The 27894-nt window shown below is 42.3% G+C and overlaps 1 protein-coding gene across 1 annotated transcript; it reads right to left on the bottom strand.

Annotated features, from left to right (window-relative positions):
* Positions 1-524: 524 nt before the first annotated feature.
* LOC139467841 (MAM and LDL-receptor class A domain-containing protein 1-like) lies at positions 525-27894 on the bottom strand. Its single transcript, XM_071249344.1, has 18 exons — positions 27805-27894; positions 27453-27497; positions 25341-25416; positions 24567-24684; positions 23524-23699; positions 21820-22044; positions 21179-21355; positions 20702-20866; positions 18983-19085; positions 18071-18224; positions 14109-14208; positions 10546-10698; positions 9619-9695; positions 9157-9336; positions 8151-8235; positions 6977-7126; positions 6219-6484; positions 525-2212 (listed from the first exon to the last, which is right to left on the bottom strand). The coding sequence occupies exons 1-18, from the start codon at positions 27892-27894 to the stop codon at positions 2069-2071; spliced, it is 2484 nt and encodes an 827-aa protein (XP_071105445.1). The 3' UTR covers positions 525-2068.

Raw genomic sequence — 27894 nt, forward strand, 5'->3', positions numbered from 1 at the left:
TAACTGTAGTGATGAATGTGTGTTTCCTGTAACTGTGGTGATTAATGTATTACCTGTATCTGTGATGACGAATGTGTGTTACCTGACAGGAACTATTAGGTTACACAAGTCAAGTTGAGGTGGATGGGTAACGATACAAGACACTTAATGTTCGTCATCGAGTCTTGGTCAACGTAACTCATGCATCAGCATGGCCTCTCAATCATGCACTCAATGATCTTACACGCATTCTTAATTTATGAAGGAACATAATCCATCAGTCCCGAGTGTCGAGTGGATTGCTTCTTCTTTTCACATGACCCAAATATATATGTGTGTGTTACTCCCCTGCACATGATAATCGTTTGAAAGGACGCAAGTTATAACAGAGCTTCAACAGAGCTAAACGTTCAGTACACGGTATGTTAATTAATATTTGCTTTAATGACACAAAGAATCAACACGGCTACAATACAGACACCGGGACAAGTGTTTGGCAAATCACATTTATTATTTACAGAAAAGAAGACAAGTTGATGAAGACAAATATTACTCATCTGAGACAAAACAAAATGGATTATCGCCACTGGAGTCAGTGCATTGAATGCCACCCAAGTTAGACAATGTACGTGAATGTTAAACTTTTCGCATTTCGTGTCGTGGATGGTTATGTTTTTAAATGATATGGTGACACAAATGACACCTCCAGTGCCAAGCTGCATGATTCCTCGAACTATTGCATGGCATACACTGGGGGCAACACAGAGCAAACTGCGGCATTTACATGATCAGGGTGAAATATTTATTTCCTTTTTTGCAGTGGTATCTGTTTAACATGTCTTTCAATCAATTTCATTAAGCTGAATGGCACATTTAACCAGATCAAAACGGAACATGTTTAAAAAAAGAAGCGCTCATACAATGTCTTCATCTTCATCAATACTTCACAGTGGTTTCTGTCCCAGGCTGCTATGACAACAAGACTTGTTACATCCTCCAAGTGACAGACCCGCTCTGAATATACCAACGTTCCCTTTCTGGGATTAGCTTTAGTGTTAGCTGTTTGATACTGGAGTGAAAGTCATGCATGCTTACTTTAGATACAGTTACACGTAGAATACATCCAAGCCAGCTATACCACAGCCTAGATTCAAGTATATGGTAAATTCATAGTTGATGTACACCGTTTTATAGAGAATAAATCACTTTGCTACTGAACACTGTTATGTGTGAATAATGATTTCAAATGGAAGCTTTAAATAAACATAAATCCACAAATCTAATATAACAAACAATAAATTTACAACACGAAGAACATCGAATCAGTTGCATATCACTGAGTTGGCTAAAATATATCCTGGAGCCTCGCTTATTCGCAAATGCGGATAAAAAGTTTCCACTGAAACACTGGATGAAACGGACAATTTGATTTGTTTTTTCATCATCCGAAATGATGTAACTTTACATGAAGATCGAACTCCTGCCATCAAGCTTCTATATTTAGAGCTAAGCACTGTTTCGACTTATTTGTTCCCGGCTTTTTGTTGTTTTATATATCTCTGTAATCAATGTAATGATTTGGTTTTATTCAGATCAAAAACAGAAAGTAAATGACGAAATATATTTTTTGAAGTTACTTGTAGGTTTTCGCACAGGTACCAGGTTTGTTGAAGTTAAATAAAATGTTGTTTAGGTGAGGCAATAAAGCAAAACATCATCATAATCGCATTACACATCGCGCACTTATCATTACAGAGCTTCAGACTATTACATGATACACCACTCAGCATTGAAATGTATAATACTCGTGTTAAGCAAACAGACAACAAAGTACCCTTAAGTATGGGAAACAGAATGTCAAACAACCATATTTACAAACGCATCCCTCCGCTGCTGCCTCTCAAAAATATAGTTCCAATATGGCTGCAGTCCCGCGTTTCCTTTCCAAAATATATACACAAATTACGTTGTCCGTCTGTGGTCCTCCTTGAAGATCACACAAGTCTTTATAATTCACTATATCACATTCGTTCTCCACTCCAAGAGTGAATCTAGCCAATAGATTAGCTCAAATGATCCTTCTAACCAATCAGCGCCCAGAGCGTTGCAAAAACGGAAAATGCCTTCTTGACAGCACCTGGGCGTCGAAGCTGTAGCATGCGCCAGGTGTGATGGACACGTCGTCGATGGCAATGTCTCCGAGGGAGCCGCCGGCCACTGCTTCAAATACGATCTGAAGCATAATAAAGTAACATTGTACACAGAGTTGCGTCCGTCAGGCGTGCCAGAAATCTGTAATCGAGGGATTGAATCCAAGATTCGCGTTGCTCATGTTGGAAGGTGTCAGCACTATACCCGTGATATCGAGTTTTACCGGAGTGGCAACCGTCTAAGTAAGACTTGCATCACTGCGAGCTTTCCTCCCACATCAAGATACACGCCGAAATATCAATGAAATACTGTTCAAAGTCGTGTTAAACCCAACTCACTCACTCAGTATAAGGTGTCGGCCTATGTCTTAATTAGGAGGGCTACCGGTGTTGTAGACCACTGATCACGGGTTGGTGTCCGAGTTTTATCCCAGTTATGATCTTTAGTAGTTAGCATCATTCCCCTGTTCCTGATATTTCACAATACTAATCAAGGCTACTTCGTGATGATCCGGGTTTGAATTGGTCTACTCAATGACAAATCTACCACCTACTCAATGGCAAATCTACCACCCACTCAATGACAAATCTATCACCCACTCAATGACAAATCTACCACTTACTCAATGACAAATCTACCACCTATTCAATGACGAATCTACCACTTACTCAATGACAAATCTACCACCTACTCAATGACAAATTTACCACCCACTCAATGACAAATCTACCACTTACTCAATGACAAATCTACCACTTACTCAATGACAAATCTACCACTTACTCAATGACAAATCTACCACTTACTCAATGACAAACCTACCACTTACTCAATGACAAATCTACCACTTACTCAATGACAAATCTACCACTTACTCAATGACAAATCTACCACTTACTCAATGACAAATCTACCACTTACTCAATGACAAATCTACCACTTACTCAAAGACAAATCTACCACCGACTCAATGACAAACCTACCACCTACTCAATGACAAATCTACCACCTACTCAATGACAAATCTACCACTTACTCAATGACAAATCTACCACTTACTCAATGACAAATCTACCACTTACTCAATGACAAATCTACCACCTACTCAATGACAAATCTACCACTTACTTAATGACAAATCTACCACTTACTCAATGACAAATCTACCACTTACTCAATGACAAACCTACCACCTACTCAATGACAAATCTACCACTTACTCAATGACAAATCTACCACTTACTCAATGACAAATCTACCACTTACTCAATGACAAATCTACCACTTACTCAATGACAAATCTACCACTTACTCAAAGACAAATCTACCACCGACTCAATGACAAATCTACCACCTACTCAATGACAAATCTACCACCTACTCAATGACAAATCTACCACTTACTCAATGACAAATCTACCACTTACTCAATGACAAATCTACCACTTACTCAATGACAAATCTACCACCTACTCAATGACAAATCTACGACCTATTCAATGACAAATCTACCACTTACTCAATGACAAATCTACCACTTACTCAGTGACAAATCTACCATCTATTCAATGACAAATCTACCACTTACTCAATGACAAATCTACCACTTACTCAGTGACAAATCTACCACCTACTCAATGACAAATCTACCACTTACTCAATGACAAATTTACCACCTACTCAATGACAAATCTACCACTTACTCAGTGACAAATCTACCACCTATTCAATGACAAATCTACCACTTACTCAATGACAAATCTACCACTTACTCAGTGACAAATCTACGACCTATTCAATGACAAATCTACCACTTACTCAATGACAAATCTACCACCTACTCAATGACAAATTTACCACCCACTCAATGACAAATCTACCACCTACTCAATGACAAATCTACCACTTACTCAATGACAAATCTACCACCTAGTCAATGACAAATCTACCACTTACTCAATGACAAACCTACCACCTACTCAATGACAAATCTACCACTTACTCAATGACAAATCTACAACTTACTCAATGACAAATCTACCACTTACTCAATGACAAATCTACCACTTACTCAATGACAAATCTACCACCTATTCAATGACATATTTACGACCCACTCATTGACAAATCTACCACCTACTCAATGACAAACCTACCACCTACTCAATGACAAATCTACCACCTACTCAATGACAAATCTACCACCTACTCAATGACAAATCTACGACCTACTCAATGACAAATCTACCACTTACTCAATGACAAATCTACCACTTACTCAATGACAAATCTACCACCTACTCAATGACAAATCTACGACCTATTCAATGACAAATCTACCACTTACTCAATGACAAATCTACCACTTACTCAGTGACAAATCTACCACCTATTCAATGACAAATCTACCACTTACTCAATGACAAATCTACCACTTACTCAGTGACAAATCTACCACCTACTCAATGACAAATCTACCACCTACTCAATGGCAAATCTACCACCCACTCAATGACAAATCTATCACCCACTCAATGACAAATCTACCACTTACTCAATGACAAATCTACCACTTACTCAATGACAAATCTACCACTTACTCAATGACAAATCTACCACCTATTCAATGACAAATTTACGACCCACTCATTGACAAATCTACCACCTACTCAATGACAAACCTACCACCTACTCAATGACAAATCTACCACCTACTCAATGACAAATCTACCACCTACTCAATGACAAATCTACGACCTACTCAATGACAAATCTACCACTTACTCAATGACAAATCTACCACTTACTCAATGACAAATCTACCACCTACTCAATGACAAATCTACGACCTATTCAATGACAAATCTACCACTTACTCAATGACAAATCTACCACTTACTCAGTGACAAATCTACCACCTATTCAATGACAAATCTACCACTTACTCAATGACAAATCTACCACTTACTCAGTGACAAATCTACCACCTACTCAATGACAAATCTACCACCTACTCAATGACAAATCTACAACCTACTCAATGACAAATCTACCACTTACTCAATGACAAATCTACCACTTACTCAATGACAAATCTACCACTTACTCAATGACAAATCTACCACTTACTCAATGACAAATCTACCACTTACTCAATGACAAATCTACCACTTACTCAGTGACAAATCTACCACTTACTCAATGACAAATCTACCTCTTACCCAATGACAAATCTACCACTTACTCAATGACAAATCTACCACTTACTCAATGACAAATCTACCACTTACTCAATGACAAATCTACCACTTACTCAATGGCAAATCTACCACTTACTCAGTGACAAATCTACGACCTACTCAATGACAAATCTACCACTTACTCAATGACAAATCTACAACCTACTCAATGACAAATCTACCACTTACTCAATGACAAATCTACCACTTACTCAATGACAAATCTACCACTTACTCAATGACAAATCTACCACTTACTCAATGACAAATCTACAACTTACTCAATGACAAATCTACCACCTACTCAATGACAAATCTACCACTTACTCAATGACAAATCTACGACCTACTCAATGACAAATCTACCACTTACTCAATGACAAATCTACCACTTACTCAATGACAAATCTACGACCTATTCAATGACAAATCTACCACTTACTCAATGACAAATCTACCACTTACTCAATGACAAATCTACGACCTATTCAATGACAAATCTACCACTTACTCAATGACAAATCTACCACTTACTCAGTGACAAATCTACCACCTATTCAATGACAAATCTACCACTTACTCAATGACAAATCTACCACTTACTCAATGACAAATCTACGACCTACTCAATGACAAATCTACCACCTACTCAATGAAAATCTACCACTTACTCAATGACAAATCTACCACCTACTCAGTGACACCTACAAAAATAATATCTCAACAGTTACACCACACTCATCTGAACAGGTCATCGGTGGTTTGAAATATGGGAGATAAGAGCGCTGAGACCAAGCTGGTCAAGTCTGTCGATGACGTTTCCAACTATTAACGGGGTCACATATTCACCTGAAAGTCCTGCTCGGTGCTTGTGACAGTTTGGCGATGACGTCTCCACCAGTTGCCCTTGTCGCCTGTGAGGGACCAAAGCGAGACGATGCCACCCCCCTCCAGCGAGTAGTGGAGGACGCTGAGGGTGCGGACGTCCCTCCCATACATGTGGTACCAGAACTCCAGACAGAAGCCCGAGGACTCGTCTGTCATGCGGGGGGACACCAGACGGGCGACGGAGCCAGGGGCCACGGGCCCTGAAGTTTCAATGTAGACGAAGAAGCCTGCAATAAGATAGCAAGATTACAACATGTGTGTAATGTGGACTACGTGTGCCGAGGGGTCGGCGTGAAGTAGCTGCCCCTGCCCTGCTGATCCCAGCAGTCTTCACCGTTTCGCAACCCCACAAACCATTGCTAAGTCCACTGATACAAATGGGATAACATAATTCATTTCAATAAAATAATACACTTACATTCAATCTGAGATTTGTTTTGTTAAATTTGCCTCTTAATATATAAAAGAAAGGAAGCTAGATTATCTTTTCATTTTGAACATGAAGAAATCCACACTTGCCAAAATAATGTAGCCTTGCTTGGGGATTTTCACAAACTTTGTTTCTGTACGAGAGACTAACAATATCTGTACATCATTGATGCAGATAAATAACATGTGTTTCCTAGTGACACAATCTGGAGTATGTCCGTATATTATATGTAGAGGTTTCTTGCAGCAAGTCTGGGTTTGACAGTAAGTGTTTGAGACATATTACCCACCTGTGCTGGTCGTGTGGTCAGCAGTTGGTCCTGTGCCTGGCGTCCATGTTGAATGATTAGATCTTTCCCAATCAAATGTGTCCAGGGGGGATTGAGCGTTTGTCCATCCGCACCAGTCCGTGTCAAACTTGCAGTTGAACTGTACCATGTCTGAAAGATATCTAAATGGGTTAAACTCCAAAAAGGGCATCTTAACTTGTATGAGATCGTTTTAATATGCGTCAACGACAGAGAACAAGCAGCCTCGAACATCAAATCTTATTGGGGGTGAAAGGCAAACTAGAGGGGAATATATGAATGAATCACTGAACACAGGTGTTCATATTCCTCCGCTCTACTGTCACTGTTTAACACTACATGTGTATAGTGTTTAGCCATGTATCGTGTATGTTGTGTACACTGTGTGACGCATCAAGCTAGACACATCAAGGCTGGACTTACAGACAGCTAGTATAGGTGAAATGGGGGGTAACGTCGCGTCCATGAATATTGCACTTATATAGCGACGTGCATGTACGTGTGTGTGTGCGTGCTTGTATTAGTCAGGACCGATGCCGATTTAAAGTGCTAGCTCACTGAGGGTAACAGGGTAACAACAAGTACTATTGTTTAACGTCTTTTGGTACGACGCAGCCGGGGATCGAACCCCGCACCTTCCGTTCTCTCGGTGGACACTCTACCACTATACCACGGAATACTAGTAACGTCCAGTCTTCATGGATGATTCATCGGTAGCACCAGAGGTCCCTTCTGTGTCTCTCCTATCGACCAATCTGATTCCACCCCTCGTATCACTTGCATTTGCTTCAAATGAAATAGCGGCGCCCAGTCAAGACGATCAGATCATAATCAAGATCTATATTGTGATGAAACGGGTCTTGTATCGCAAAGTGCATCAGAATACGTGAGTACCTAGATGAAACTCATGAAAATATCTGTTGACACCGAGGTGGTGCACATGCTTTGCAAATTCTGAAATAGACCGAAATCTGCATGGCAGTTTACGAACCGGATTTCATTTTCACTGCGCGATTTTGATTGGACTATGCATAGACTGGTTAGTCCAGCCAAAATCTAACTCCATGATACCAGCCTAGTTCGCCAATGGTGGAAACTGGACTCTTATGGTCAGTTAACTCTCTTGACTCGGGAGGATGGTGGTGATAGGTAATACCTGCACATTCCCCGTTGGTGATGTCCACGTTGTCTATAGCCATGTCGCTCCTCCAGCTGGCTCCACGGACGCCCTCAAACACAATCTGAAGCATGAAACAGTATTAACAGTTTTAACCGAGTTAAACTGACAACATTAACAATATCCATTATTAAATAATTTAGAGAAGAGTAACTGTGTGTACACAACGTGAAGGATGTTGACTAATTTAATCAACAATCAAGGATATGGACAATTCTAATATTGACCCGTGAAGATTCCGGGTTAGAATAGGTCTTCAGCAACTAATGCTTGTCGTAGACTAACGGGACCGATACTCGATGCTCATGATGTCAAAGACTGGATTGTCCGGCCCAGACTTGATTTTTTTAGAGACCACCTTCGAATAGTTGGAATGTTGCTGAGTGCGGCGTTAAACAACAAACAAACAAACAAACAAACAAAAAATTCTAATAATGAACCATTTTGCGGTGTAAGGAGGGATTAGTTGGTCGCGACTTCTACCTCTCTGCATTATTTTACATATTAAACTGCATTGATTTTATATTGTATTGTTATTCTGTAGCTTGCAGTTTGCATAGTTGAATGTTCCTTATCGTTATGGTAAAATTTGGTTTAAGCTATCAGAAGTCACAATAAGGCGAGCTGAGGTTGGACATGATATTGTTACAATAATGCACGGGTATGATGACATACTAGTACAGCCAGGCGATGGTGTGGAGTCCGTCTTACAACGCGATCTGCTGTCTAGTTAACGATCCGATGTTAGCTGCTTTACAATAGGCACGCGTGCCGAACACTTAGTTGTATTACAAGAGAGTAATACTTTAGAGAGTATCAGAGATGTCAGCTTACATTCCAAGGGGTTTTACCAACATAATTGGAGCAACCGTTATCCATTTTGTGCATTTTGTTTTTTAACAGGATTACACCATGATGGCGCTGAATGCGGCTTCAGGGGGATCTGTGAATTATAAATAAAGGTTCTCATTCTGATTTTACCAACCTGAAAAGGCGATTTGGGGACAAGGTCGATCTGTTCTCGATGCCACAGGTTTCCATGGTCACCAGACCTCTGCCACAGCAGCTGAGATTCTGCTCCCAGCTCTACATTATACACTCGCAGAGTTCCCATTGAGCTCCCGAACATATGGTATGAGAACGAGAGACATCTTGGTCCACCTCCCTGCTTGTACAATAAACACAGACGTAAGTAACAAAATAACAGACCAAACTGCAGCCTGCACCCCCTGGCTCGGCGAATGCGCTTTGTCGCCACATATACAGATGCGAACACCAATAAAGGGTAACAATAACTGTACCCATATGGAGAACTGAACACGGACCTTTGCGTCATATGTAGGCGCACTCCTTACAGGGCTCATTCGGGTTGAACATAAGAAAAACTTTTAAAAAATGATGCATGTTAAAGTTGAAGATTGCAGTGATATTGTGAGACTGTGAATACCTTTAAGACCGGAGTGGCTATTCTGGCTGTGTCGCCTGACTTCCTTGGGCTCGATGCTTCCGTGTACAGATATGTGCCTGTAATTTGTTACAACAGCAATTTTAACATGTGACGATGATTATATATTATTGTATATATAATATATTATCGTTGAACAGAACAATGTATTTTTATCATTATCATTATGAATCATTGATCTAAATATTGGTAAAGGTTGATCAACTTGCCCAGCTTTCAATGATACGCTTATCCCAACATACATTAATATATACACTACTCTGTGAGCCTTCCGTGGAGAATTGGGAAAAATTACAGATACTCTATTCTCATATAGATCTGTGATCTTTGGGCGTGTACTGATGTCATATTTATATTATGATCTCTGTGAACTGTGTTTGATGTGAAAGTGTCCCGATAATCTATCCACATATTGCTCTCTGTGAACTGTGTGTGATGTGAAAGTGTCCCGATAACCTATCCACATATTGCTCTCTATGGACTGTGTGTGACATGAAAGACTCCCGATAACCTATCCACATATTGCTGTGTGTGTGTGTGTGAGTGAGTGAGTGAGTGAGTGAGTGAGTGAGTGAGTGAGTGAGTGAGTGAGTGAGTGAGTGAGTGAGTGAGTGAGTGAGTGAGTGAGTGTGTGTGTGTGTGTGTGAGTGAGTGAGTGAGTGAGTGAGTGTGTGTGTGTGTGTGTGTGTGTGTGTGTGTGTGTGTGTGTGTGTGTGTGTGTGTGTGTGTGTGTGTGTGTGTGTGTTCATGTTCACATATTGCTTTCTGTGGGTTGTGGAGGACATATTGTGTATTGATGTGTATTGATATCCAATTCACAGATTGATCCTCTCTGTTACAGTATGATAACTACCGAGGACCGATTCACTAACACAGCTTGGATGTGAACTATTGCATCGAGTATCTCACCGTTGGCGCAGTCGGTGGGGTCACAGTCGGGTCCTGTGTTGAAAGTAGAGGTGGAATCCTTCTCCAATGTCCAGTCAAATACGTCGTCCTTAGACTGTATCCAGCCACAAGTGTCGCTGTTGAAGTCGCACGACATCGTCTCCGGTGTAGCAGCTGCAAAATCGACGTTGTTAAAGACATATTAATGATCGCAAAAAAGCAGGGGAGCAGATCAGACGGTCCGCCATGTACAGAGTATGTGTATGTCATGTACAGAATATATTGTCACTGGTTTGTGTCTCTATTTCCGCCAGGCATTTGATATTGAGACAACCGTTTTAACTTCATAACTTGCTCTATATATTTGTGTACCGTTAACAGGATAGACAAAAACATATAAGACTTGTACAAGTAATTTGTGACAACATTTCCTTCTATGGTATTTCTATGTAGGACTCATGTAGGAAAGAGCCAAGTTTCGGCGCGACTGGTTGTGTGTTGTCAGAGTATGGGCATGAGATACGTGTACACACGCCGTCATGCGAGTACCTGCAGTGAAGGCCTAATCCCAAACATGCACACTGAATTTGCAAAGGCCGATCCAGGATTTTCCACAAATGTGTGTAGTTGCGTGGTGTAGGGTTGGGGTGAGTGTGGGGGTGGGGGTGCGGGTGCGGTGAGGGTGGGTGTGAGGGTGGGAGTGCGGTGAGGGTGGGGTTAGGGGTGAGGGGTGGGGTGGGGGTGCGGTGAGGGTGGCTGTGAGGGTGCGATGAGGGTGGGTGTGAGAGTGGGGTTGGAGGTGCGGTGAGGGTGGATGTGAGGGTGGGGTTGCGGTGAGGGTGGGTGTGAGGGTGTGGTTGCGGTGAGGGTGGATGTGAGGGTGGGGGTGCGGTGAGGGTGGCTGTGAGGGTGCGATGAGGGTGGGTGTGAGGGTGGGGTTGGAGGTGCGGTGAGGGTGGATGTGAGGGTGTGGTAGCGGTGAGGGTGGGGTAAGGGGTGAGGGGTGGGGTTAGGGGTGAGGGGTGGGGTGGGGGTGCGGTGAGGGTGGCTGTGAAGGTGTGATGAGGGTGGGTGTGAGGGTGGGGTTGGGGGTGCGGTGAGGGTGGATGTGAGGGTGGGGTTGCGGTGAGGGTGGGGTAAGGGGTGAGGGGGGATGAGGGAGGTAAGGGGTGAGGGGTGGGGTGAGGGGGGTAAGGGGTGAGGGGTGGGGTGAGGGTAGGGGTGGGGGTGCGGCTGGTGCGTTCACTACTCGAATCACGAAGTGAGCGAAAAAATATATTCGACGTCTTCATCATTTTGTGGTTCATTTTCGACAGTAGTCGATGTGAGGACCTTTAGAGCAGACAGATGCCGGCAAAAATTAGTTATACAAGCAACAGGAAGTTCCAACTTCAATGGCATCAACCACGACACTGTCACTGTATGAGGAGATTCATCTCCGAATGAAATATCGGCCATTGCAGGAATATTTACTTTTCACCATTACATGTCGTTAAATCTGGCACCATCTGAAGTCTTAACTGTTTCATCCTCAATTGAGATCATCAGCGCTGAAGATATTACATCGCCTGTGCATTACTTTTTATGAGGAGTGTGAGCGAACACGAACTTCGTCCCCCCCTGTGCGTCCTCAACTCGGTTGCTGGGACACTTGGCCCGGGTACTTCAGGATCGTGCCACGCGTGCTGTGTGATGCTTTGTCTGTTGTCAGGTGTCCGACATCCTTCCTGAGTTTGAACACATCATTACTCAGAGGTATTCCATTAATCTATTACCGAGATGTTGTCCAGTATGTGAAACATATAACATGGGTAATACACCTAGTAGTGTTCATCAGATCTGGAAGAGATTCTCCCACCAGCCATGACAATGTGGTTCTGACAATTATGGTAGGCACGGCCATATTATGTTGTTTAGAACAATGACACGGAGTTATTCGCAAGTATTTATTTTGTCACATGCAAATCACAGGGAACAGAGAATTATTCAAAGCAGAAGCATCTGCATCATATTATGCATTGTTTTGTGGATCTCTGTCACTGGAAAATACAGCATCCATGACTATACTATCACAGTAATGTTGCGGGTAGCTCACAGACTCCAGACGAAATGCATACACTGTATCTGAAAATTAGGCTTATGTCTAATATAACATGCTGGTCAGACCACACGGGTAAACATCCATGAACCAACCTCATCCCCCCTCGTTCTCTTTCGGCCATGTAAAACCGTCATTCATATCGAAGAAAATGCCCGCTATTATAAACACTGCTTGCATACCACAGTTGTTGCTTGGAGGCCAAATGCAATCCGTACACGCAGTTGAGCAGCCGTGTTGTGTTGCTAGTGATACACGTGTATCTGAATGATGGTTGTCGGTAAAGCGGCAAAACTGTACAATCAGCTGCATTATCAGGAACATTACAGCAGTGTCTATACTACTCTCCGATTGCTAAGCACAATCATGATCAAAGTACGGTATCATTTATGTAGGCCAACCACAACGGATTCAACAAATACAGTCTTGAAACTGTCGACAGTTCAACATACTGAGAGCTTGAAGTTCATTAATTTTGAAGGCTCACTTCTTGTTGGTGCCAATGAGACTGGTTGTATGACAATGTGAGAATAAGATCTATGGCGGTCTAATCCCTGGGACATCGTTTTATTCGTGAAGGACATGTCCATGATTGTCACATGCTGTCATGTGCAGGGTGAGATACACACATGACGCCATGAACGCTATGGCCTCATTCTGAGTGAGTGAGTGAGTTTGGTTTTACGCCGCTTTTAGCGGTATTCCAGCAATATCACGGCGGGGGCCGCCAGAAATGGGCTTCACACATTGTACCCATGTCGGGATTCGAACCCGGGTCTTCGGAGTAACGAGCGAACGCTTTAACCACTAGGCTACCCGACCACCCCGGCCTCATTCTGAAGGAATGTAAATGGATGCTTCCCGTGATTCCTGCTTGTTCCCCTTCATTATTCTAACTCTTTGACACCCCTTGTTAACCTCTGGATGAATTTGGGGGCACGAATGTCTCACTCGTCATAGCCACCGTACAGAGTTGCGTCCCTTTGGGCATGCCAGAAACCTATGATTGTTGGTTCGAATCCCGGTTCTCCCTGATAATGTTTCTAGGTTTGTCAGCACCGTGACCGTGTTTGTGCTTGCACTGAAGTGGAAACCGTGGAAGACCTGGCTCACTCTCTTCCCACATTAAGCCAACACGCCGTGATGTAACTGAAATGCTGATCAAAGCGGCCTTCGTCCAAACCACGTAGGGTGGTTTATACTTATGGTATTGATGTATAGGTGTTTCTATTACGTTCTTGGCCATGTCATGGTAACATCAACCATAACTAGACATCATGCCACAGATCTGATTCTTACACATATATAGTATACATTAAATGATACACAGCAGCAGGAACATATTTCGTTCGTGTTTGTTATTTCAAGTGCCCGAGTAATGATTGGGTGTGGATTATGGTCCTAGCAACCTTTGAGTATTATGAACATATGATAGTGCAACACTGCAGCCGAGCGTAGATCTACATATCTATATGTGTATCAGTACCGTTGACAAGTGTTGACAGGCTGTCGCAGGATCCAACAACGATGTCGTCGACGGCCATGTCGCTCTTGAAGCTGCTCCCGGCCACCGCCTCGAATACCAGCTGATGAAACAGACACAACAGTTTCAAACCAAACCTCGCTGATACAAAAACATTCTTGAAAAAAATAATTAAGCTTCAGAATGTCGACAAAAAATGCCTGCCACAAAAATGACATTGTTGCAAAGTGTTTTTCTTTCTTTTTTAAATACGCTTATAGTTTTAAATAAAAATATCAGGTTTTGCAGCTGTAGCAGAAACAAATATCTAATCTCGATACAAAAGGGACCGTTAATTTTAGTTCGTTATAACCGCAGTATACAGCATGTATACAGCAAATGCCCGGGACCACTAAAGGTTCGTTATTTATAGTTTACTGTATTGTTGAGTTTTCTATCTGAGTTTTCTTATAACGAGTTTTCTATGTGGGTCTGTGTCCACTCAGTGTGATGTTGTATACTAGCATATGCTTATAACGAGTTTTCTATCTGAGTCTGTGTCCACTCAGTGTGGTGCTGTATACTAGCATATGCTTATAACGAGTTTTCTATGTGGGTCTGTGTCCACTCAGTGTGATGTTGTATACTAGCATATGCTTATAACGAGTTTTCTATGTGAGTCTGTGTCCACTCAGTGTGGTGCTGTATACTAGCATATGCTTATAACGAGTTTTCTATGTGGGTCTGTGTCCACTCAGTGTGGTGCTGTATACTAGCATATGCTTATAACGAGTTTTCTATCTGAGTCTGTGTCCACTCAGTGTGATGTTGTATACTAGCATATGCTTATAACGAGTTTTCTATGTGGGTCTGTGTCCACTCAGTGTGGTGCTGTATACTAGCATATGCTTATAACCAGTTTTCTATGTGAGTCTGTGTCCACTCAGTGTGATGTTGTATACTAGCATATGCTTATAACCAGTTTTCTATCTGAGTCTGTGTCCACTCAGTGTGATGTTGTATACTAGCATATGCTTATAACCAGTTTTCTATGTGAGTCTGTGTCCACTCATTGTGGTGCTGTATACTAGCATATGCTTATAACCAGTTTTCTATGTGGGTCTGTGTCCACTCAGTGTGGTGCTGTATACTAGCATATGCTTATAACCAGTTTTCTATCTGAGTCTGTGTCCACTCAGTGTGATGTTGTATACTAGCATATGCTTATAACGAGTTTTCTATGTGAGTCTGTGTCCACTCAGTGTGGTGCTGTATACTAGCATATGCTTATAACTAGTTTTCTATGTGAGTCTGTGTCCACTCAGTGTGATGTTGTGTACTAGCATATGCTTATAACCAGTTTTCTATCTGAGTCTGTGTCCACTCAGTGTGATGCTGTATACTAGCATATGCTTATAACGAGTTTTCTATGTGAGTCTGTGTCCACTCAGTGTGGTGCTGTATACTAGCATATGCTTATAACGAGTTTTCTATGTGGGTCTGTGTCCACTCAGTGTGGTGCTGTATACTAGCATATGCTTATAACGAGTTTTCTATCTGAGTCTGTGTCCACTCAGTGTGATGTTGTATACTAGCATATGCTTATAACGAGTTTTCTATGTGAGTCTGTGTCCACTCAGTGTGGTGCTGTATACTAGCATATGCTTATAACGAGTTTTCTATGTGGGTCTGTGTCCACTCAGTGTGATGTTGTATACTAGCATATGCTTATAACGAGTTTTCTATGTGAGTCTGTGTCCACTCAGTGTGGTGCTGTATACTAGCATATGCTTATAACCAGTTTTCTATGTGGGTCTGTGTCCACTCAGTGTGATGTTGTATACTAGCATATGCTTATAACCAGTTTTCTATGTGGGTCTGTGTCCACTCAGTGTGATGTTGTATACTAGCATATGCTTATAACGAGTTTTCTATCTGAGTCTGTGTCCACTCAGTGTCATGCTGTATACTGGCATATGCTTATAACAAGTTTTCTATGTGAGTCTGTGTCCACTCATTGTGGTGCTGTATACTAGCATATGCTTATAACGAGTTTTCTATCTGAGTCTGTATCCACTCAGTGTGATGTTGTATACTAGCATATGCTTATAACGAGTTTTCTATCTGAGTCTGTGTCCACTCAGTGTGATGTTGTATACTAGCATATGCTTATAACGAGTTTTCTATGTGAGTCTGTGTCCACTCAGTGTGGTGCTGTATACTAGCATATGCTTATAACCAGTTTTCTATGTGAGTCTGTGTCCACTCAGTGTGATGTTGTATACTAGCATATGCTTATAACCAGTTTTCTATCTGAGTCTGTGTCCACTCAGTGTGATGTTGTATACTAGCATATGCTTATAACGAGTTTTCTATGTGAGTCTGTGTCCACTCAGTGTGGTGCTGTATACTAGCATATGCTTATAACGAGTTTTCTATGTGGGTCTGTGTCCACTCAGTGTGATGTTGTATACTAGCATATGCTTATAACGAGTTTTCTATCTGAGTCTGTGTCCACTCAGTGTGGTGCTGTATACTAGCATATGCTTATAACGAGTTTTCTATGTGGGTCTGTGTCCACTCAGTGTGATGTTGTATACTAGCATATGCTTATAACGAGTTTTCTATGTGGGTCTGTGTCCACTCAGTGTGATGTTGTATACTAGCATATGCTTATAACGAGTTTTCTATGTGGGTCTGTGTCCACTCAGTGTGGTGCTGTATACTAGCATATGCTTATAACCAGTTTTCTATCTGAGTCTGTGTCCACTCAGTGTGATGTTGTATACTAGCATATGCTTATAACGAGTTTTCTATCTGAGTCTGTGTCCACTCAGTGTGATGCTGTATACTAGCATATGCTTATAACGAGTTTTCTATGTGGGTCTGTGTCCACTCAGTGTGATGTTGTATACTAGCATATGCTTATAACGAGTTTTCTATGTGGGTCTGTGTCCACTCAGTGTGGTGCTGTATACTAGCATATGCTTATAACCAGTTTTCTATGTGAGTCTGTGTCCACTCAGTGTGGTGCTGTATACTAGCATATGCTTATAACGAGTTTTCTATGTGGGTCTGTGTCCACTCAGTGTGACGTTGTATACTAGCATATGCTTATAACGAGTTTTCTATCTGAGTCTGTGTCCACTCAGTGTGGTGCTGTATACTAGCATATGCTTATAACGAGTTTTCTATGTGGGTCTGTGTCCACTCAGTGTGACGTTGTATACTAGCATATGCTTATAACGAGTTTTCTATGTGGGTCTGTGTCCACTCAGTGTGATGTTGTATACTAGCATATGCTTATAACGAGTTTTCTATCTGAGTCTGTGTCCACTCAGTGTGATGCTGTATACTAGCATATGCTTATAACGAGTTTTCTATGTGGGTCTGTGTCCACTCAGTGTGATGTTGTATACTAGCATATGCTTATAACGAGTTTTCTATGTGGGTCTGTGTCCACTCAGTGTGGTGCTGTATACTAGCATATGCTTATAACCAGTTTTCTATGTGAGTCTGTGTCCACTCAGTGTGGTGCTGTATACTAGCATATGCTTATAACCAGTTTTCTATGTGAGTCTGTGTCCACTCAGTGTGGTGCTGTATACTAGCATATGCTTATAACGAGTTTTCTATCTGAGTCTGTGTCCACTCAGTGTGATGCTGTATACTAGCATATGCTTATAACGAGTTTTCTATGTGGGTCTGTGTCCACTCAGTGTGATGTTGTATACTAGCATATGCTTATAACGAGTTTTCTATGTGGGTCTGTGTCCACTCAGTGTGATGTTGTATACTAGCATATGCTTATAACCAGTTTTCTATGTGGGTCTGTGTCCACTCAGTGTGGTGCTGTATACTAGCATATGCTTATAACCAGTTTTCTATCTGAGTCTGTGTCCACTCAGTGTGGTGTTGTATACTAGCATATGCTTATAACGAGTTTTCTATGTGAGTCTGTGTCCACTCAGTGTGGTGCTGTATACCTGGAAGCTGCTGGAGTCGTCGAGGACGAAGACCGCCATGTGCCAGCTGGTGCCATGGTTGTCGGACAGGGAGAACTTGGGTACGTTCTTGCCCCCGACCCGCTGGTAGACGTTCAACGTCCCCATCGTCTTGCCGTACATGTGGTAGTGGAACCTGTCACGGCACAAACACAACATCATGTTGATTGTAGAGTGAGTGGGGTTTAACGCCGCTTTTAACATTATTCCATTTATATCACGGCGTGTCAGCTAAATGTGGGAGGAAAGCCCGAAGTGATGCAGGTCTCAGACGTTTACCACTTCGGTGAAACCCATGAGCACGGGTAAGGTGCTGACAAACCTAGAAACATAACTGTGGCGAACCGGGATTCGAACCCACAATTGTAGGTTTCTGGCGTGCCCAAGGGACGCAACTCTACACAGCGATTCGCGGCGCCTTAGACGACTGGGCCACCCGTACCTCTGTTTATTTTAGAAGTAGAATAGTTCGTACTGCTGTTGTATTCGTTGTATAGCTCTAGGCATGGTCTCTGGCCACCAGTCATTATGTGGCTATGTAAACAGTGCATTTGTTCTGATACACATACTTTGACGCTTTCATCAGTGTTCAAAATGAAGTTTTTTATGAATATAACGCCAATTAAATTTAAACTTAATCATCAGCACAACATACTAGTTTCATAGATACATGGACACATATACACCCAGGCCTTCGATGAGATGTGCATCTGAATACATGTATAGTTAGGCAGATGAATCATTTATAATATGTTTAACAGTAATTTATACATAATTAGTTTTAAATTTCTTTCTCAATAACCTTATGGTATTATCATGATCATGTGATGTTACATTTGAATGTATTGCATGTGCATTTTAGCTATGAAATATGCGTGTCTGTCACACACTTACGCAAGACATGCCTTGGTGCCCAGGAAACTGAAAGTAGGGGAGATAAGCCTTGCCCGGTCCCCTTCCTTGCAGGGTGTGGAGCTCTCTAGGTAGATGTAGTAACCTGAAGAGATAGGACCATACACGAGCATTGGGGCACACAGACACACGTCATTGACATAAGTGTCACATACAGTACCATGAGAGACATACAACATTGACACACACATGTTACTTACATACATGTACCACGAAGGCCATACAGCAGTGACATAAAATACCCCCTACAGTACCATGAGAGACATACACCATTGACATACAATACCTCCTACAGTACCATGAGAGACATACACCATTGACATACAATACCTCCTACAGTACCATGAGAGACATACACCATTGACATACAATACCTCCTACAGTACCATGCGAGACATACAGCAGTGACATAAAATACCCCCTACAGTACCATGAGAGACATACACCATTGACATACAATACCTCCTACAGTACCATGAGAGACATACACCATTGACATACAATACCTCCTACAGTACCATGCGAGACATACACCATTGACACACACATGTTACTTACATACATGTACCACGAAAGCCATACAGCAGTGACATAAAATATCCCCTACAGTACCATGAGAGACATACACCATTGACATAAAATACCCCCTACAGTACCATGAGAGATATACACCACTGACATACAATACCTCCTACAGTACCATGCGAGACATACAGTATTGACATACAATACATCCTACAGTAGCATGAGAGACATACACCATTGACATACAATACCTCCTACAGTACCATGCGAGACATACACCATTGACATACAATACCCCCTACAGTACCATGCGAGACATACAGTATTGACATACAAATACCACACACAATACCATTATATACATAAAGCTTTGACACACAAATATCCCATACAGCACTGGCATACAAATACCCCATACAGTACCATCATATACATACAGCATTTAAATACAAATACTGTATACAGTACTAAAAGAGACACACAGTATTGACATAAAAATACCACATACAGTTCAACGAGAGACAACACTGTCATACAAATACACACCATACAGTGCCAAGAGATACGTTCTGCACTGACCTACAAATACCCCATCCAGTACCATGAGACATACAGCATTGACCTACAAATACTCAATTCAGTACCAGGAGATAATGGCTTTCAAAGGCAGAAATAACAAAAGTTCACATTTATACAATAAGTATCGATCACCTCCTCAGTGTCTCTGACATATATATTAAGATACTATACAGTATTTATTGTTTTTAATAAGTTTGGTGCATCGTGGACCAGTACAGTTTTCCCTGTTCAGGATGACAAGTATTTAAAAAAATATATATTCAGTCCAGTGGTACATAGTCATCGTATCATAAGAGGCATCACATTACATGGTAAATATCATGAGAAAAATGTACAGGATGTGATATGACAGTAAGTTCACCTTTGATACATTGTAATAATTGTAAGAGATATCATTAAGTAAGCTAATTCGCCCGTGTTATGGTTTCCCCCATTAAACTCCTTTTTTTAATGAAAGAAATTGTGCCGTTTCTTTTTGCAAGGAACAACTCGAAATGGTAAATATATTTCAGTATATTTCTATATAAACATGGTTTTATTCCTGTAATATGTGTTACGTAAATGTGTCAGGCTGACAAGTAGGTGCCCTCGCCATACCTTCTGACGTCCCCATGGTATGGTCAGCCTTGGGTCCAGTTGAGTCCGACGGCGTGCTCCGGTTGTGGAGGGTCCAGTTCTGCTCGTCTGTGTAGTCCTGCTTCCAACCACACAGGGTGCCCTGGTCAAGGTTGCAGTAGTGCAGGTAACCCCCTTTGTACGAAGCTAAAACCAATGGCAGCGATGTGAAGTAGTGAGTGAGTTAGGTTTACCGCTGTGGGCATCAACACTACAGCCATACCAGGGTAAGGGACACAAGGAGGGGCTACAAGCATGTAATGGTCTGCTTACCAAACGAACAAGTGACAGATGAGCATATGAAGGCACACAACATGAAGGTGCAGGGACAACCCGGGAAATTGCATGGAGGATATAACTTTTCCGTTGAATGCTTGTCTTTGAAACAATGACCTCGGACGACTGAAGGGAAAAGTTCGAGGTTCCAAAATGGTAAGACATCAGTTCGGATCTACTCACGCAGACAGACAGGGAAGTTGCCAGTCCAGTCCCCGAGATCCATACAGTACCGCGCGTTACTTCCCACCAGAGTATAGCCACTTTGACACTTGTACTTCACCGTCTTCGACACCTTGAAGTCGTCGCCCACACGGACGCCATTCTTTGGGATGCCGGCGTCAGGGCAGTGGGTTATATCTGGGAAGTGGAGAACACAGGTTGAAGTCATCGAACACAATAACAAAGTTAATACATTACAATGTAAGTGACAACCCCTTTCCATATTCGCAACAAATGCCTGCCAAAAGCAGCCCCGACTGTACGATTCCGACTATATCATGAGTATTTATGAATCACGATCAAATAAGTATAAATACCAGAAAACAACCTGTCTGGATTATCCGACGAAACAAATTCATTTGGGCGTAAACGGCATTAAAATAAAACATGAATTAATGTTTATTCACTATTAAGTCATATTTTCAATTTAACTTAACTGAACCTGGTGAGACTACACTACTTCGGTCATTGTCCTATTACTGCCTCTGTCCCTGTCGCGGGGGTCCCTCCCATCTGTCTGCAGCACCATCGGCCACTTTATACATATCACCATGCTCACACTACATTGCGCTGTTATTGTGAGGGTAAACGTCTATACTCACTACATCTGTACAGCCTGTTAATCTTGAAGATGTCGATGGCAGACAGGTGCTCTCTCTGCCCCATGACCACGCCCCTAGGGAGCGGGAACTTGGAGAGAATGGTTGGCTTGGACCTATCCAAAGCGAAGGTGTTGTTGCGGTAGTGCATGATGGAGCCGTAGTCGTAGGGGGCTCCGAGGGTGTCGATGTCGTCGGAGGAGTAGGACTTGAAGTTGTCCTCGTGTTCTGGAATACGTGTGTGAATTTTTGCTGTTCGGGCATTTATGGGATATAAATATTTCGCCACTATCGCGTGAAGAAGATAATATACAGTATATAACCATTGAGGATATCGAACTCGGATCTTATTCCCTACAAGCCAACATCAACTATTAAAAAGACCAACCCGAAATGATGAACTCATGTTGCCCACCGGGATGTCATCTTCAATGCTCAATATGAGGATATGCAGTAATGAAATAAACAGATTTAAACCGAAATACATTTTAGGGATGATAATATGTCCAGTTTGTCATAATAATATCGTCCTTAAATCAAACACAGTTATATGAAATTATGTGAGTGGCCTCATTTTCATTTTCTTGACATCATGTCCCTCCTAAGTAAGAGGAACCGGACCTCCAGTAAATGACTTGTACTGCACATGATGGATGGCATTTACAAATACAAGGAGTTACTATACTCGACTATACTCACCTTTAGCTATGTTGCCCCACATGATGGTGATGTAGTGGTCCCTGTCAGGTCGACTATACTCACCTTTAGCTATGTTGTCCCACATGATGGTGATGTAGTGGTCCCTGTCAGGTCGACTATACTCACCTTTAGCTATGTTGCCCCACATGATGGTGATGTAGTGGTCCCTGCCAGGTCGACTATACTCACCTTTAGCTATGTTGCCCCACATGATGGTGATGTAGTGGTCCCTGCCAGGTCGACTATACTCACCTTTAGCTATGTTGTCCCATATGATGGTGATGTAGTGGTCCCTGCCAGGTCGACTATACTCACCTTTAGCTATGTTGCCCCACATGATGGTGATGTAGTGGTCCCTGCCAGGTCGACTATACTCACCTTTAGCTATGTTGCCCCACATGATGGTGATGTAGTGGTCCCTGCCAGGTCGACTATACTCACCTTTAGCTATGTTGCCCCACATGATGGTGATGTAGTGGTCCCTGCCAGTTCGACTATACTCACCTTTAGCTATGTTGCCCCACATGATGGTGATGTAGTGGTCCCTGCCAGGTCGACTATACTCACCTTTAGCTATGTTGCCCCACATGATGGTGATGTAGTGGTCCCTGCCAGGTTGACTATACTCACCTTTAGCTATGTTGCCCCACATGATGGTGATGTAGTGGTCCCTGCCAGGTCGACTATACTCACCTTTAGCTATGTTGCTCCACATGATGGTGATGTAGTGGTCCCTGCCAGGTTGACTATACTCACCTTTAGCTATGTTGTCCCACATGATGGTGATGTAGTGGTCCCTGCCAGGTCGACTATACTCACCTTTAGCTATGTTGTCCCACATGATGGTGATGAAGTGGTCCCTGTCAGGTCGACTATACTCACCTTTAGCTATGTTGTCCCACATGATGGTGATGAAGTGATCCCTGCCAGGTCGACTATACTCACCTTTAGCTATGTTGTCCCACATGATGGTGATGAAGTGATCCTTGCCAGGTCGACTATACTCACCTTTAGCAATGTTGTCCCACATGATGGTGATGTAGTGGTCCCTGTCAGGTCGACTATGCTCGTGCCAGAAGCCAAGGGCGTGCATCAGCTCGTGCATGATGGTGCCCTTGTTGTCACAGTTGGAGTCGATGGACACTTTCTGCTTCCCTCCTTTCCGACCCACGGAGCTGGAACAGCTGTAGGGGACACAACCAATATGCAGTCATGATGGTGGACATAGGTTGACACAAAACGGCTCAAACCCTCCATGTTAACGTGATAAGTATCATTTGTTTATTTATTTGTTTGTTTGTTGTTTAACGTTGAACTCATCAATATTCGAGCTATATGACGGTGGTCTGTAATTAATCGAATCTGGACCAGATATTCCAATGATTGACATCATGAGCATCAATAAACGCAATTGGGATACGATGACATGCATCAACCAAGTCAGCGAACCTGACTACCTGATCCCGTGAGTCGCCTCTTACGACAAGCGTAGACGCCTCTTACGACAAGCGTAGACGCCTCTTATGACAAGCATAGACGCCTCTTACGACAAGCATGGGTTGCCGAAGATAAATTCTAACCCGGAATCTTCACGGGACTATACCATAACGAATATACCTGTGTGTCTGTATTGCACGGAACACATTAAAAAACGATTTAATTCAATAAAAAAAACTATTTAGCACTGATTTACTTATGATGCCGATTTATCAAGAAATGTGAAGCAAATTGGAAATATCTACAAGTATAGGTAATGAATATGAAGATTCGAGTGAGTGAGGGAGGGAGTTACGCCGCTTTTAACAGTATTCCAGTCATATCACGGCGTGTCAGCTTAATGTGGGAGGACAGCCCGAAGTGATGCAGGTCTCAGACGTTTACCACTTCGATGAAACCAACGAGCACGGGTATTGTGCTGACAAACCTTGCAACATAATCGGGGCGAACCGTGGAGATTCAATTGACAAATGGCAGCAGTGTTGTTTCCACAGTTGGCGGACCACAGTTCTCACACATTGTAACGAAGAGTAATTTATAAACAAAGAATTTACCCTCCATCGGGCAGAATTCGAATGTAATCAGGCTCGTTTGTCCGGGGGCGGAACCGGACGCACGTTTTTTGCTCGAACTCCTCCATAGCCATTCGCATTTCACGGCGTTGATTTTCATCTGTAATAACAGTGATTATGATGATAGAAGACTTGCAAGTACTTGCCATCGATAGCAAGAAGGTTGTGGTGAAAGCGAACTGACAATGACAGTTGGGGTACGATTTAACATCAATACAAGCAGATTCTGCGTGAATGAGTGAGTAGGGTTTAACGCCGCTTTTAACAGTATTCCAGTTATATCACGGCGTGTCAGCTGAATGGGGGAGGAAAGCCCGAAGTGATGCAGGTCTCAGACGTTCACCAATTCGGTGAAACCCACGAGCACAGGTATGGTGCTGACAAGCTTAGAAACATAATCGGGGCGAACCGGGATTTGAACCCACGAACATAGGTGCCCAAGGGACGCAGCTCTGCATAGTGAATCGCAGGGCCTTAGCCGATTGGGCCAACCAGCCCCCTCCCCTCCCCCCCCCGCCCCCCCCCCCCCCCCCCCCCCCCCCCCCCCCCAACCCCAACACACAACACACACACACCAAAACACCCCCACCAAGGATGTAGGAATATGTAATTAAACATAGTGCGGTCGAGCTTGTAATTGGAGCTCAGTTAACATGAAAAGAGCACTACCATACCCCATCCTGGTATTTTAAGCTCAAGTTGAGAGAGCGTGATTCTGAGCCGCCTAGATTACCCCCTTGGTACACATGCACTTACCATAGGAACTCTGTATTTCATACGGAACGGTCCTGTTCAGCCATGTTCCGTACAGATCCCGGACTGCGTTGCGCCTCTGTGAATGATAATGTTATATATTGGATATGGCGATTCATCATTACTCGAATATACAACAGTTAACCCGCGTTAATGATGGTTGCGCCTCAGAATGTATCTTGTGGGAAACCGTACAGTGCGTGAAACTAGAGCGGCAATAACACTACATTGTAGACAGGATTATGTGATCAAACTTACATTTCAGCTGTCAGATCCTGGATCGGTCATGCTAATTACCGTGCGTTGTAAACATAGATTGAAATAGAACTATTTTTTATTCAACGATTTACTTATCATTAATTTCAAAGTGTTAAAATCCTCATTCAAGAATTATTTTCTTTCTTATATGTATGGTTATATTTACTTCAGTAATAGCATTCGTCACCACTCGGCCCTTTCCGTGACCTGCAGAAGACTCGTCCCCCTGTCGATGAATCTTATGTGCGAAAATACGACAAACCAATCAGAATGCGCGTATGTTTCCAAGTTCTTCGTCAAAGAACCCTCAGAAATAATTTTTGATTTTACTTATGTCTTGCATCTAAAAATATACCCAAGACACAGTGAAATATGTTCAATCATACTGTATAATTCCGCATGTCCCGATGTGTTTTAAATCTGAAATATATATAATATATGGGGAAATATATGTGACCTATTACGCAACGAGTTTAGAATTGTTTTAGGTATCCCATTTGCGCTAAGACGGAACCCGGTCGCAACAATGGCCACGAGAGGGGCCCAAGTCGCTATTCGGCCTGTCCCAGAATAACACGAGTTGGTCACGAATGCATTAATAGAGATATGTTTATATACGTTATAATACATGCTCATTCACATCTAAAGTGCTGATTCAGCAATGAACATTTTCTAATGAATCTCACAATGCCTTCGCCGTGACTTACAAGAATGTTGATATAGATGTATTGAAATAAGTTGGCACTTTCACCATTTGGGTCTCAATCTGACACTGACATACTTGCCACATAAGTGGAACTGTTGCACAATTAAACCTAATTTACTTTCCTTAAGAAATCACCACTGTCACTACCCGCCGACATACGTCTGGTCTAAACTCAAGAACCCCCACGGGAATGTACGTCGGTAGCCCATGATATACTGCGAACACTGTCTCTGCCAGCATCGTAGTAGTCGGATGGCAGAAACAGACAGAAACTATGGTAATAAGGTTGTTAACGTAGCTCAAGGTTGGACTGACATTGAGGTTTAAAAGACCATTCATAAGGTAAACCTGCTTCCATTCATGGGAGACGTTTCAAGGAATATCATACATGAAGATTACATCTCTCGTGGTAAACATCGCTCACATTACGGTGCTCTGAGGAATGCGGGACTGTGGTCTACTACTGCAAGCGTAATAAATTCCACTTGAGTAGACATGGAATGAGCTAATGGGTTCTTGGTCGCGATGTATATCTAAACTTAACACAATTTCAAGTGCATCGTGTTTAAACAGAACATGCATAGAAGCAGCTGTATGAGTCTTGCACAAGACAGAACAAAAATCACAAAACATTAAAGATCAAGGCTACGGACATAAAACACAAAGGAGGAGGGAGGAGGCGTGGAATACCGTCATTCTGTGTGGCATGTGCAGAATGGAAACAGGAAGAGGTCACGGCAATGGTGACACAAGAATGGGAGCAACAAAAACTACATTTATTATTTCCAGACCACTTAGAATTAACATCTGAAGGGACAGTTTATAAATATTAAAGAGATGGATCATTTGTTCAGATTGGTGCCATAACGTCTTGTTCTACTACTCAAAAGACGTTAAAGATCAAATCGGGTGTTCTTTAAATTCTTTTGAGCAGTATAATTTCCAGAGACGAATAGAATCACACGGTGGACATGCTCCAGTTTTTCAATGGTGTTCTGTAGATAAAGATTTGAAGGTAAACATGCTGAGTCAACAGGAAACATTAAAAGACATCATTTCTACAACTAATACAGACATGCTGATTGGATGCTGAATGTCACGTGACGTGCAGGACAAGAGAGGCACTGCAGGCCAGTCTTACAGAATAGCACCTTAGGTTGTCTTCTTTTCCGGACCATTCCGATCATGTAATTCGGCTTCATGGATCCAACAAACATGTCAACATCAGTACAGCAACATGTGTCATTACTTGTCATTACTTGTCATTACTTGTCATTGCTTTTATAATCGTGATTATTGAGACATCTTAGAGAAAAAAAAACATAAATTAAATAACTTAATTAATAGATAGTTGCAGATGCAGTTGTGCATCCAAAATGGTGTTTTGTATTCGACTGTATGGTGTTACAGGTAAAAGTATTTATAAAGACATTAACGTATGACGTATCTTTGAAACGAAATGACGGATTGTAATCCAGAATATTGACTATAGGGCCTACTTACCAAGTCGAGGACAATGTCTCCCTCAGCCAGAATCACAGAGTCAATGTCTGGAAGTAAAGCAAGAGTAAACATGATGTTGATGGAAGACAT

This window comes from Haliotis cracherodii, unplaced genomic scaffold (genome assembly GCF_022045235.1).
Source record: "Haliotis cracherodii isolate W230 unplaced genomic scaffold, xgHalCrac1.p SCAF_2, whole genome shotgun sequence".
In the NCBI taxonomy this organism is placed as follows: Eukaryota; Metazoa; Mollusca; class Gastropoda; order Lepetellida; family Haliotidae; genus Haliotis; species Haliotis cracherodii.

Bases quoted from the DNA above. Each gene is read 5' to 3' on its own strand.
- LOC139467841 (XM_071249344.1), bottom strand. From the start codon at position 27,894: ATGTCTTCCATCAACATCATGTTTACTCTTGCTTTACTTCCAGACATT. The intron at 25,417-27,452 runs GTGCTATTCTGT...TATCATTCACAG, and splicing joins GGAAAAGAAGACAACCTAAG to AGGCGCAACGCAGTCCGGGA. The intron at 14,209-18,070 runs GTATACAGCACC...CTGTTTCATCAG, and splicing joins ACGACTCCAGCAGCTTCCAG to CTGGTATTCGAGGCGGTGGC.